This window comes from Coregonus lavaretus (assembly GCF_964263955.1).
Source record: "Coregonus lavaretus genome assembly, chromosome: 2".
NCBI classification, from domain to species: Eukaryota; Metazoa; Chordata; class Actinopteri; order Salmoniformes; family Salmonidae; genus Coregonus; species Coregonus lavaretus.
This window is the reverse complement of record NC_139989.1, coordinates 18,460,065-18,473,654: the sequence shown is the minus strand read 5'-3', so window position 1 is coordinate 18,473,654 and position 13,590 is coordinate 18,460,065. Positions and strand designations below refer to the sequence as shown.

At 43.2% G+C, this 13,590-nt stretch overlaps 1 protein-coding gene across 1 annotated transcript in view; it reads right to left on the bottom strand.

Moving 5' to 3' along the window:
* Window positions 1–13,590, bottom strand: part of lpin2 (lipin 2) — a 57,751-nt gene that overhangs the window by 5,015 nt on the left and 39,146 nt on the right. Inside the window, exons 3-15 of the mRNA XM_084141287.1 lie at window positions 10,639–10,734; window positions 10,108–10,421; window positions 9,700–9,816; window positions 9,031–9,163; window positions 8,403–8,904; window positions 4,615–4,717; window positions 4,298–4,485; window positions 3,902–3,995; window positions 2,182–2,251; window positions 2,012–2,095; window positions 1,278–1,366; window positions 663–810; window positions 250–398 (exon numbers count right to left, since the gene is read on the bottom strand). Coding sequence (XP_083997413.1) covers window positions 250–398; window positions 663–810; window positions 1,278–1,366; window positions 2,012–2,095; window positions 2,182–2,251; window positions 3,902–3,995; window positions 4,298–4,485; window positions 4,615–4,717; window positions 8,403–8,904; window positions 9,031–9,163; window positions 9,700–9,816; window positions 10,108–10,421; window positions 10,639–10,734 — 2,087 coding nt within the window. The remainder of the gene's footprint in view (window positions 1–249; window positions 399–662; window positions 811–1,277; window positions 1,367–2,011; window positions 2,096–2,181; window positions 2,252–3,901; window positions 3,996–4,297; window positions 4,486–4,614; window positions 4,718–8,402; window positions 8,905–9,030; window positions 9,164–9,699; window positions 9,817–10,107; window positions 10,422–10,638; window positions 10,735–13,590) is intronic.

Here is a 13,590-nt window from a genome sequence, read left to right as displayed (position 1 = left end):
ACAGACCTTCTGCATCAAACAGAAGATGAGAGATTAAAAGATCAGGAGAGGATCTTAATCCCATATCAGATGTTGAGTCTCCTGAGAATCTGACTGTGTCCCAAATGGCACCCTATTCCCTATATGGGTTCTGGTCCAAAAGTAGTGCACTATTTATGGAATAGGTTGACATTTGGGATGCAGCCTAGGAGTTAAGACTGAGGGGACTGACTGGGTAATGTAGTTAAACAGAATTGAAGGCCACTTTACTTGGTGATGGTGCCGTCGATGTCAGAGATGATGACTTTGTCATCCCAGTTCCACAGGTAGATGGTGCCCTCGCAGCGACACGTTCCCTGGTACTGGGTGGTGATGCTGAAGGTGACGTCATTAGGCCCCTCCCTCAGCTTCAGACTGACCTATGAGAAGACACAAATAAACTGGTGCCTGAGAGAGTGTGACAGGAAGTGGTTTCCAAAATCTCTGCTGGGTACTCACAGGTGCTAACAAACAGAGTTGGACAGAGGGTGCACTTGCCCTCAATAACCCTCAATGGCGCTGCCCATGCTGTCACAGAAGCTATTAGGGTAAGGATGCAAAGATGCGCCCTCTATCCAACTCTATGTGCCAATATCACTTTATAGGATTTAAATAATATCACTTTATAAGTTATAAGCTCTTACTATCTGGTCAGATGAGAGGCGGAGAGACTTCTTGTAGGAGTGCGAGCTGGTTGATGCAGGTAGCTCTGTGTGCACACGCTCAGTAGGTGCCACTGTGTTGAGCTCTTTCGATTCTTCATCACTGGAGGAGTCTTCTACTGCTTTCTGCCTGCATGTCAAATAACAACAACCTCAGGTCAACATCAGACTTCCTAAAAACAGTATAAGATTAAACTAATATGATTAGTGAGTAGTTACTCTGAAAATATAAAGAGAGGAATGACGCTTCTCTAGACATCAGTTATTAAAATGAAAAATCCAGCGTTTGTATATGCTGCCGCTAGATGGCAGTATCCCAACACTCTGAATTGTCAATGAGCTTTATTTATTACTGAAAGACAAAACGCTGATGAGACTCTTAAACAGGGTCCCTCATGCATGTTCTCAGGGGCATTTCCTATGAATCACTGTTTTTCCAGGGCTAATCTAGTTTCCCATTGGTTGGTGTCATGAAGAATATGGGTGAGGCGGGTGACATCACCGTGTGAATAATTGGGCTACCCCTTGTGAAACAATGCCAGGGAGGGGTGGTGGGGGACAGACAGGGTGAGACAGGGTGGTGCTAAGCTGACTCACTGTGGCACTGCTGGACTCTGTTGATCTAGGACAGGGCTCTCTGTGTCTCTGTGTTGGGACTCCTGTCTGTCCATCTTGGCCTCTGAAGACTGGAAAGCGGAGCAGACAACATTAATCACCCGTTAATGAAACATCCATCATGTCAAAACACATTTTATATGGCCTAGTATTTTTCCTTGATTTATAGTGTAATTACTGCCCATTTTCTACATGACAAAATCCTTCCTAAGATCATGCAGTACAATTAGCACATGGTTCTCCTCACTCTGATTTGTTTAAGCTAATTTACAATGGAAATTCAAATCCAATGGGATTCACATGGGAACTATTTCCTGCCAAACACAAACAAAGAGTCATGAGGAATGAGAGGGTGAAAATCCTGGACCATCTGTTTAAGGTGACAAATGATAGTATCAGGAAAGCAGTTCAGTTAAGGTCGATTTCACTATGAGTACTACAGAGTATCAATACCAGTGGCCCTAAAGCGTACTGCAAGAGCACTTGTTTGTCCCAAATGGCACCCTATTCCCTATATCAGGGGTACCTGATAATTAATTGTACCCACCTGGTGTCCCATGTCTAAATCAGTCCCTGGTTAGAGGGGAACAATTAAAAAATGCAGTGTAACTGGCTTCGAGGTCCAGAGTTGAGTCACTACTTTTGTGCAGAGCCCTATCGGCCCTGAGTAGTACACTATATAGGGAATAGGGTACCATTTGGGACGCACACCCTACCTGTTTGACGCTGCTCTTCCTCCAGAACCACCAGCGGCCGGACTTCTTAGGCATCTTCTCTTTCACCCACGCCTCCTCTGTGGCCTTAGATACACATTAAGTATTTATGAGTATATGCACAGAATGTTGACATTATAACATACATTCATAATGCATAATGTGTGATCTACCTTGGGCAGGTTCTTCTGGAAAGCTTGCATACTTAGTATCAATGGAGCTGCCAATGTCCAGTTGTAATATCTGTAAAAATAATAATAATAACAAATATATATATATAAATATATATTTATATATACAGTGCCTTCAGAAAGTATTCATACCCCTTGACTTATTCCACATTTTGTTGTTACAGCCTGAATTCAAAATGGATTAAATATAAAAAAATGTCTCACCCATCTACACACAATACCCAATAATGACAAAGCAGAAACCTGTTTTTAGACATTTATTGCACATTTATTGAAAATGAAATACAGAAATATCTCATTTACATATGTATTCATACCCCTGAGTCAATACATTTTAGAATCACTTTTGGCAGCGATTACAGCTATGAGTCTTTCTGGGTAAGTCTCTACGAGCTTTGCTCCCTTGGATTGTACAATATGTATACATTATTCTTTGAAAAAGTTCTTCAAGCTCTATCAAGTTGGTTGTTGATCATTGCTAGACTGCCATTTTCAAGTCTTGCAATAGATTTTCAAGCCGATTTAAGTCAAAACTGTAAGTAGGCCACTCAAAAACATTCAACGTCGTCTTGGTAAGCAACTCCAATGTATATTTGGCCTTGTGTTTTAGGTTATTGTCCTGCTGAATGGTGAATTTTCCTCCTAGTGTCTGTAGCAGTGTTTCTTTAGTGCCTTATTGCAAACAGGATGCATGTTTTGGAATATTTTATTCTTTACAGGCTTCCTTCTTTTCACTCTGTCAATTAGGTTAGTATTGTGGAGTAATCACAATGTTGTTGATCCATCCTCAGTTTTCTCCTATCACAGCCATTAAACTCTGTAACTGTTTTAAAGTCACCATTGGCCTCATGTTGAAATCCCTGAGCGGTTTCCTTCCTCTCCGGCAACTGAGTTAGGAAGGACGCCTGTATCTTTGTAGTGACTGGTTGTATTGTAGTGCCTGGGTGTGGCTCAGTTGGTAGAGCATGGTGCTTGAAATGCCAGGGTTGTGGGTTAAATTCCCACACAGGGCCAGTAAAAAATAAAATATATGAAAATGTATGCAGTCGCTCTGGACAAGAGCGTCTGCTAAATGACTAAAATTTAAATGTATTAATACACTATCCAAAGTGTAATTAATAACTTCACCATGCTCAAAAGGATATTCAATGTTTGCTTTTTTATATTTTTACCCATCTACCAATAGGTGGCCTTCTTTGCGAGGCATTGGAAAACCTTCCTGGTCTTTGTGGTTGAATCGTGTTTGAAATTCACTGCTTGACTGAGGGACCTTAAAGATAATGGGGTACAGAGATTAGGTAGTCATTCAAAAATCATGTTAAAGTCCATGCAACTTATTATGTGACTTGTTAAGCACATTTTTACTTCTGAACTTATTTAGGCTTGCCATAACAAAGGGGTTGATACTCAAGCCATTTGAGTTTTTCATTTTTAATTAATTTGTAAAAATGTGTACAAATATAATTCCACTTTGACATAATGGGGTATCAATTTAATCAATTTTAAATTCAGGCTGTAACACAACCACATTTGGAAAAAGTCAAGGGGTGTGAATACTTTCTGAAGGAACTGTATAATAATAGAATTGTGATTTGTTAAAGGAAATCTACAAATTGTGAACTTCTGTTCAAAATTTCAGTCTAAGAATTAGAATGATGCAGTAATATGAATTAGTATGAGTATGATGGCTGTAACGACTCACCGGTTTGAAATTCTAACCACCAAATTGGGATTGTCGATGATTGCTGGATTTTCAGCAAATTCATGATATGTGATGATGTGCTCCATGAATTTCTCTGCAATAAAAGTATTATAGCATTTGCATCTTCAAGGCATCATAATCTGTTCATCATTATAGCATCTCTATTGTCATATAATATAATATATCACATTATTATTTGTGGCATTTGTGAGTAATAGTGTACTAGTTAGTTATTTGCGTACTTATCAAAGTGAAGCCCTAGGCTATGTCCCAAATGGCACCCTATTCCCTACAGGCCCTGGTCAAAAGTAGTGCACTATATAGGAAATAAGGTGCAATTTAGGACACAGCCCTAGTCACTATAATATAACACTTACATACAGTAGGACACCTTACCTTTAGAGATTTCAGAGTTCTCTCCGACCCCTCCACAGAGAGACAGGGTGATGTCTGGTAGATCCCCAGCCGAGTCAGACATACACTCGGTCCCGCTGTCGGCCGCTGCACTACCCACAGACTGGGGAGACTGGGACCCATCGCACCGGCCAACCTCCACCCAGTGCTTAGGGACCGTCTCGGACTCACTGCAACACACAGACACAACCACAGACTGGTCAGTCACTGCAACACAACCCTATGGGCCCTGGTCAAAAGTAGTGCGCTATGAAAGGAATAGGGCTTCAATACATGGGATGAATGGCATGATGAGATACCTCTTGGGACCTAAGTAGCGTGCGACAACGTCAGGTTCCATAGCGTTCAGGTCGTCCAGGTAGATATCCTCAGGCCCCTGGTGCTGACTCCTCTTCCTCACACCTTAATCACACACAAAGACAATCAGAATTCACATAAACCATTCACAGCCCCATTCAGACTGAGTGTGCATCCTAAATGGCACCCTAGTACACTACTTTTGACCAGGGCTCTGGACAAAAATAGTGCACTATAGAAAATAGGCTGCCATTTGAGACGCAGGCTGAGAGAGAGGCAAGTGAGAACTTCCCAGACCTCACAGAGCAAACCACGTCTTTCCTGTTAGTGTTCTCTGACACACTGCTCTACCAAACACTGTCTGGATGTAGTCAATAACACTGTCTGAACCCTTAAGGCTCGCACACATCGCACCGAATGTGGATCTAGCTTTCATCTGCTGATCGTTCAGCACGCTGTTTTAGGGACCACCTGCTGTAGACCTCTCTGACTGCCGACATTATCACACAATTCTACATGTAAAACCGTGTGCACTCGCAAATTACGGCAGGCACTATGTTCAGAGGTTCTAAGTACTCTCAGCCGGGTCATTCCTACCATGCTGCGTCTTTTCTGTCCCCAGGAAACATCATTTCTTATTTAGTGTAAAATGTGGATTCCAAAAGGCTTTACCTTAAAAATAAAGAAATATGGATCTTGAAAGGAAATTGTATCAATTTGTAACACTTTATTTCAGTGGATGTAGGCGTTTTTGCCATGTTCCCGGTTGTTATTCATCAACTTCCACAATAAATATAAGCCATAAAATTATAAAATACTTAAAATCTTTCTTCACTATTTTATAGTCCTGGTTAAATTCTCTCTCACCACTGTTTTTTTTTTTTCATGGTGTTTGTATTTATTATTATTTTATTTAAGATTTTATGTGTGTCCCTGATAATACTTTCCACCCTGTTAGTTTGTTGTAATTCTCCTTCAAGAAAACAACCCCTTCCTACAATAACACCACATTCAGGAAGTGTCATCATTTCTTTGGTGGGAAAACAATGGTGCAAGGCTAAATAAATATAAACACTCAGTTTTATCTATTTGTCCATGTTTCATGCATTTCCAACCTGTTAGGCTAAATTAACCACATTTTTTAAATATGTTTGATAGATCCTGTTTAAGTGTTCACCATTATGCTAGCTCAATCTTACTCACTCACAGAGCTATGGCTAATTTAGGCTCCAGATTTCCATCCTGTTATGTTCCACCCTGTTAGGATTATGCACTTTAGGATTATGCACCTAACAGGTCGGAAAATGCACCTAAAATATGTTGACCCAATACGTTTTTCTGAAAGTCAAACATGTCCTTTTTCTGATATATATATTTTTTTCTGATATACTTTTTCCCCAAAATGTTATGAGGTCCAAAAGGCACCGCCTAGTAGGAATGAACCGGCCAGCAAACGCTATTGGTTTGTCTGAGGCCTTACTCATGACTAAACCATTTCCTCTCTGTTGCCATCAGACCATTCTGTAGTGATGGAGCTATGGGGTACTTAAAATAGGGGACATAAAACATAAAATAGGGGACATAAAACATAAAGCATTTGTTCATACTAGCTGTCATTAACAACAGAGGGCTATGGAATGCCATCATCCGGCACATTGTGCTGCCATAAGAAAGTAAGCCAGAAGCCTTATAAAGGCCTAAGTCATGTGTTATACTTTTATTTGTTGTTATTTTTTTAAATAATTTTTTTAGGGGGTAGATCAGCTTTAATATTGCAGATAGATTGTAGCTTCCATCAATGTAATTGTCTGCATCACTTCCAATCCACCATATACAGTGGGGAAAAAAAGTATTTAGTCAGCCACCAATTGTGCAAGTTCTCCCACTTAAAAAGATGAGAGAGGCCTGTAATTTTGATGAGACAGGCCTCTCTCATCTTTTTAAGTGGGAGAACTTGCACAATTGGTGGCTGACTAAATACTTTTTTCCCCCACTGTACATACATACACATACAGTGGGGGAAAAAAGTATTTAGTCAGCCACCAATTGTGCAAGTTCTCCCACTTAAAAAGATGAGAGATGCCTGTAATTTTCATCATAGGTACACGTCAACTATGACAGACAAAATGAGAAAAAAAAATCCAGAAAATCACATTGTAGGATTTTTAATGAATTTATTTGCAAATTATGGTGGAAAATAAGTATTTGGTCAATAACAAAAGTTTCTCAATACTTTGTTATATACCCTTTGTTGGCAATGACACAGGTCAAACGTTTTCTGTAAGTCTTCACAAGGTTTTCACACACTGTTGCTGGTATTTTGGCCCATTCCTCCATGCATATCTCCTCTAGAGTGATGTTTTGGGGCTGTCGCTGGGCAACACAGACTTTCAACTCCCTCCAAAGATTTTCTATGGGGTTGATATCTGGAGACTGGTTAGGCCACTCCAGGACCTTGAAATGCTTCTTACGAAGCCACTCCTTCGTTGCCCGGGCTGTGTGTTTGGGATCATTTTCATGCTGAAAGACCCAGCCACGTTTCATCTTCAATGCCCTTGCTGATGGAAGGAGGTTTTCACTCAAAATCTCACGATACATGGCCCCATTCATTCTTTCCTTTACACGGATCAGTCGTCCTGGTCCCTTTGCAGAAAAACAGCCCCAAAGCATGATGTTTCCACCCCCATGCTTCACAGTAGGTATGGTGTTCTTTGGATGCAACTCAGCATTCTTTGTCCTCCAAACACGACGAGTTGAGTTTTTACCAAAAAGTTATATTTTGGTTTCATCTGACCATATGACATTCTCCCAATCCTCTTCTGGATCATCCAAATGCACTCTAGCAAACTTCAGACGGGCCTGGACATGTACTGGCTTAAGCAGGGGGACACGTCTGGCACTGCAGGATTTGAGTCCCTGGCGGCGTAGTGTGTTACTGATGGTAGGCTTTGTTACTTTGGTCCCAGCTCTCTGCAGGCCATTCACTAGGTCCCCTCGTGTGGTTCTGGGATTTTTGCTCACCGTTCTTGTGATAATTTTGACCCCACGGGGTGAGATCTTGCGTGGAGCCCCAGATCGAGGGAGATTATCAGTGGTCTTGTATGTCTTCCATTTCCTAATAATTGCTCCCACAGTTGATTTCTTCAAACCAAGCTGCTTACCTATTGCAGATTCAGTCTTCCCAGCCTGGTGCAGGTCTACAATTTTGTTTCTGGTGTCCTTTGACAGCTCTTTGGTCTTGGCCATAGTGGAGTTTGGAGTGTGACTGTTTGAGGTTGTGGACAGGTGTCTTTTATACTGATAACAAGTTCAAACAGGTGCCATTAATACAGGTAACGAGTGGAGGACAGAGGAGCCTCTTAAAGAAGAAGTTACAGGTCTGTGAGAGCCAGAAATCTTGCTTGTTTGTAGGTGACCAAATACTTATTTTCCACCATAATTTGCAAATAAATTCATTAAAAATCCTACAATGTGATTTTCTGGATTTTTTTTCCTCAATTTGTCTGTCATAGTTGACGTGAACCTATGATGAAAATTACAGGCCTCTCTCATCTTTTTAAGTGGGAGAACTTGCACAATTGGTGGCTGACTAAATACTTTTTTTCCCCACTGTACATACATGCCATCATCCGGCACATTGTGCTGCCATAAGCAAGTAAGCCAGAAGCCTTATAAAGGCCTAAGTCATGTGTTATACTTGATCAATAAGCTATTTATATAAACCATCTATGCATACGTTCAATTTGGTTTTTAAAATACTTTCAGTTGCTATTACAAGCACAATTAGTACCTTTCCTCTTGGAGGGGGAGTCAGTCTTGGAGTCGATGGATCCCAGGTCCCCGGCCATGCAACTGGCCCCACAGGCAGCAGAGCCACTGTCCCTCTGGCTGGAATCAAGCACCCTGGGAGGAGTGGTCCAATGGGCACTCCGTTCAGGCTTGGCCAGGATACAGAGGTCTGGACTGGGCTCTGACGTTAGAGCACCTGGTTCTGGTTTGAGGGGACATGGTTCAGGTTGGGGTGGACAATGGTCATGAATGGGTTTGGGGGGATGATGGGGTTCAGATAGAGGGTCGGGTGGTTGGTGTTTGGAGCTGTGGAGGGTATTTTGTTTGAGGGTCCGGGGCTCTGGTTTGACGATGGCAGGTCCACACACCGGGTCCAGAGAGGTGTGCAGTCCCCCAGCCTCCACCTCCATGGCCTCAGAGCTGAGGATGACCCTGAAGTGGGTGCTCTCTGATGGGGTGATAGTCACCGTCTTAGGCAGCTCCGAGCGCTCTTTCTTACTGACCTGGACAAAAAGAGAGTCAATATGAAATCAGTGGGTATAGGGATTTCATATTATAAAATGTTTGGCATGTTTCCATCTCTATATATGGAATAGAGTGCCATTTGAAACGCAAGACCTAGGCCTTACCCTGGTGGATTCTGGGAACTCTCCCCAAGACCACTGCATGTGTGAATCTGCTCTGAGCATGCTCTCTGATGACTTCACCATCAGCTCTGAGTCACTCTTTGGAGACATGGGCTCAGACAGGGATCTTGGGGATCTGTTGCAATCGAGAAAACAGCACAATACATTTACTTTGACCACAAGAGGACATGTATTCACAGCTCCACAGGGCTATTTTATCAATGTTCGTGCTAGCATTTTTATTTATATCTACCTAAGCTGGGATTCAGTCCAAGGCGTGTTATAGAGCAATACACTGTACATTCGACAATGCGCCTTTTAAGATAATTGAAGCTTGAGCCGACGTCAGGAACATTACCTTTAAAATAAAAGGCGCATTGACGGCTGTCCAGTGTACTGCTCTATAACACGCCTTAGATCAGGGCTCTCCAACCCTGTTCCTGGAGAGCTACCCTCCTGTAAGTTTTCAATCCAACCCCAGTTGTAACTAACCTGATTCAGCTTATCAACCAGCTAATTATTAGAATCAGGTGCACTAGATTGACGCTAGATTTGTTTTGTTAAATCCTAAGGAAATAAAAAATATTCCTAATGATCCTGACTGTTTGCATTATCTGTGTAAATATTTGATTAGGAAGTTATTGACTGAGTGACTGAGTGAGGGGGTCATACCTGTGGCTGTCGCCGGGAGACCAGTCTCCATCAGAGAAGGGGTAGCTGTCCAGGGAGTGGAGGGTAGGGTGCTGCCTGTGTTCCACTGAGTCCTTCACTGTAGAGAACGAGGAGGCCCTGAGGGAGTGAAGAAGATCCCCCCATTGACCACAGTGTTAACACTCCCTAGTCTCTACACACACTGTGCAGAGCAGACCCACCCAGACACAACCTGAGAGTGTGCCCATGGAGTCATTGAGCCCCCATCAGCCCCCTCTGTCTGTCCAATTAGCTCTGGGTGAAGGTTCCCGTAGGTACAGATCTAGGATCAGGTTCCCCTCCCCCAATCCTTAACCATTAGTGTGGGGGGGTGAACTGCTCAAGATCCGCATCTAGGGGCAACTACACCCTACTCCTCTGTCCAGTTACCTGCCGTTGTTGTGTGTACCGTGCTCCTCGTCTGAGCTCAGCTCACAGACCTCCTCACCACCAGCAGTGGAGGCCTGTTGCTCCTCCTTACGGGGGTCTGCTTTGTGCTTCCTCCTGCGTCTCTTCTTCTTCTTCCCTGCTGTGGTGCTTGGGGGAAGGAGGGGGATCGAGGAGGAGGCTGGATCCTCTGAGTCCCCATGGGGCGGCTGCAGCCCACCCTCCAGGCCCGACCCCCCAGCTCTGGACTCTCTGCCCCTCCACAGAGTCTCCTCTGTGGGGATTGGCGACGTCACAAGGTGGGCAGGGATTATCTCCTGGGTCGGGGTGACAAAGAGACAACGAGTCACAACAAGATCACGTTATAGACTGCATCCCCAATGGTACCCTATTCCCTACATGATGCACTACATTTGCTCAAAATAAGTGCACGTATTAGGGAATAGGGTGTCATTTGGGACACATACATAGTCAGTAATAAGCTGTGTCAACAGTGGTTGTCATTAGACCGATTATAAAACTTATAAAACTTACATTATGCTGCTCGGTTTCCTGTACAAAGAAAGACTCTCCGTTGTCCCCCAGCTTCATGTGCAACTCCACTGGTTCTCCATTGATCTCAATGTCAATCTGCAGAGGTAAAGGACAGGTCAGGCATCCATTTATGGAGGAACTCTGGGGCCATATGTATCAATTGTCTCAGACTAGGAGTGCTGATTTAGGATCAGTTTTGCCCATGGACTGGGGAGCACTCCTACTCTCAGAAGCTTGAAATATACAGCCCCTAACACTTTATAATAACCAGGGCATTTATACTGAACAAAAATATTAAAACGAAACATGCAACAATTTCAAAGATTTTACTGAGTTACAGTTCATATAAGGAAATCAGTCAATTAAAATAAATGAATTAGGCCCTAATCTATGGATTTCACATGACTGGGAATACAGATATACATCTGTTGGTCACAGATACCTTAAAAAGGGGCGTGGATCAGAAAACCAGTCAGTATCTGGGGTGACCACCATTTGCCTCATGCAGCGCGACACATCTCCTTCGCATAGAGTTGATCAGGCTGTTGATTGTGGTCTGTAGAATGTTGTCCCACTCCTCTTCAATGGCTGTGGAACTGGAACACACTGTCGTACATGTCGATCCAGAGCATCCCAAACATGCTCAATGGGTGACATGTCTGGTGAGTATGCAGGCCATGGAAGAACTGGGCCATTTTCAGCTTCCAGGAATTGTGTACAGATCCTTGCGACATGGGGCAGTGCATTATCATGCTGAAACATGAGGTGATGGCGTGGATAAATGGCACGACAATGGGCCTCAAGATCTCATCACCGTATCTCTGTGCATTCAAATTGCCATTGATAAAATGCAATTGTGTTTGTTGTACGTAGCTTATGGCTGCCCATACCATAACCCCAATGCCACCATGGGGCACTCTGTTCACAACGTTGACATCAGCAAACCGCTCGCCCACACGACGCCATACACGTGGTCTGCTGTTGTGAGGCCAGTTTGACGTAATGCCAAATTCTCTAAAACGATGTTGGAGGCGGCTTGTGGTAGAGAAATGAATACAAAATTCTCTGGCAACAGCTCTGGTGGACATTCCTGCAGTCAGCGTGCCAATCACACACTCCATCAAAACTTGAGACATCTGTGGCATTGTGTTGTGTGACAAAACTGCACATTTTAGAGTGGCCTTTTACTGTCCCCAGCACAAGGTGCACCTGTGTAATGATCATGCTGTTTAATCAGCTTCTTGATATGCCACACCTGTCAGGTGGATGGATTATCTTGGCATGCTCACTAACAGGGATGTAAACAAATGTGTACACAACATTTGAGGGAAATAAGCTTTTGGTGCGTATTGAAAGTTTCTGGGAGGTTTTATTTCAGCTCATGAAACATGGGACCAACACTTTATATGTTGCGTTTATATATTTGTTCAGTGTATAAACTTGCTTGCAGTCTTAGGCTAAGTTCACACAGGCAGCCCAATTCTGATATTTTTTCTGAAAAACATCTGATGTGAAAAGATCTGATGTGATTGGTCAAAAGACACTTAGAATTGGGCTGCCTGTGTAGAGGCCCCCATAGGGCTCTGGTCAAAAGAAATGCACTATGTAGGAAATAGGATGCCATTTGGGACGCAGACAGAGTGATAATGGTCTGTTTCAGTAAAGGAAGAAAATTTTAAATGTTTTATGTACAGTGGCTTGCGAAAGTATTCACCCCCCTTGGCATTTTTCCTATTTTGTTGCCTTACAATCTGGAATTAAAATAGATTTTTTTGGGGTTTGTATCATTTGATTTAAACAACATGCCTACCACTTTCAAGACGCAAAATATTTTTTATTGTGAAACAAACAAGAAATAAGACAAAAAAACAGAACCTGAGCGTGCATAACTATTCACCCCCCCCAATGTCAATACTTTGTAGAGCCACCTTTTGCAGCAATTACAGCTGCAAGTCTCTCTGTGTATGTCTCTATAAACTTGGCATATCTAGCCACTGGGATTTTTGCCCATTCTTGAAGGCAAAACTGCTACAGCTCCTTCAAGTTGGATGGGTTCCACAGATTCTCAATTGGATTGAGGTCTGGGCTTTGACTAGGCCATTCCAAGACATTTAAATGTTTCCCCTTAAACATTTTTACATTTACAGTCACTCTTATCCAGAGCAACTTACAGTTAGTGAGTGCATACATTATTATTTTTTATACTGGCCCCCCGTGGGAATCGAAACCACAACTCTGGCGTTGCAAACGCCATGCTCTACCAACTGAGCTACATCCCTGCAGGCCATTCCCTCCCCTACCCTGGATGACGCTGGTCCAATTGTGCGCCGCCCCATGGGTCTCCCGGTTGCAGCCTGCTACGACAGAGCCTGGATTCAAACCAGGATCTCAAGTGGCACAGCCACTAGAGCCTTAGACCACTGCGCCACTCGGGAGGTATTGCTCGGGAGTCGAGTGTTGCTTTAGCAGTATGCTTAGGGTCATTGTGCTGCTGGAAGGTGAACCTCCATCCCAGTCTCAAATCTCTGGAAGACTGAAACAGGTTTCCCTCAAGAATTTCCCTGTATTTAGTGCCATCCATCATTCCTTCAATTCTGACCAGTTTCCCAGTCCCTGCTGATGAAAAACATCCCCACAGCATGATGCTGCCACCACCATGCTTCACTGTGGGGATGGTGTTCTCGGGGTGATGAGAGGTGTTGGGTTTGCACCAGACATAGCGTTTTCCCTGAAGGCCAAAAAGCTCAATTTTAGTCTCATCTGACCAGAGTACCTTCTTCCATATGTTTGGGGAGTCTCCCACATGCCTTTTGGCGAACACCAAACGTGTTTGCTTATTTTTTTCTTCAAGCAATGGCTTTTTTCTGGCCACTCTTCCGTAAAGCCGAGCTCTGTGGAGTGTACGGCTTAAAGTGGTCCTATGGACAGATACTCCAATCTCCGCTGTGGAGC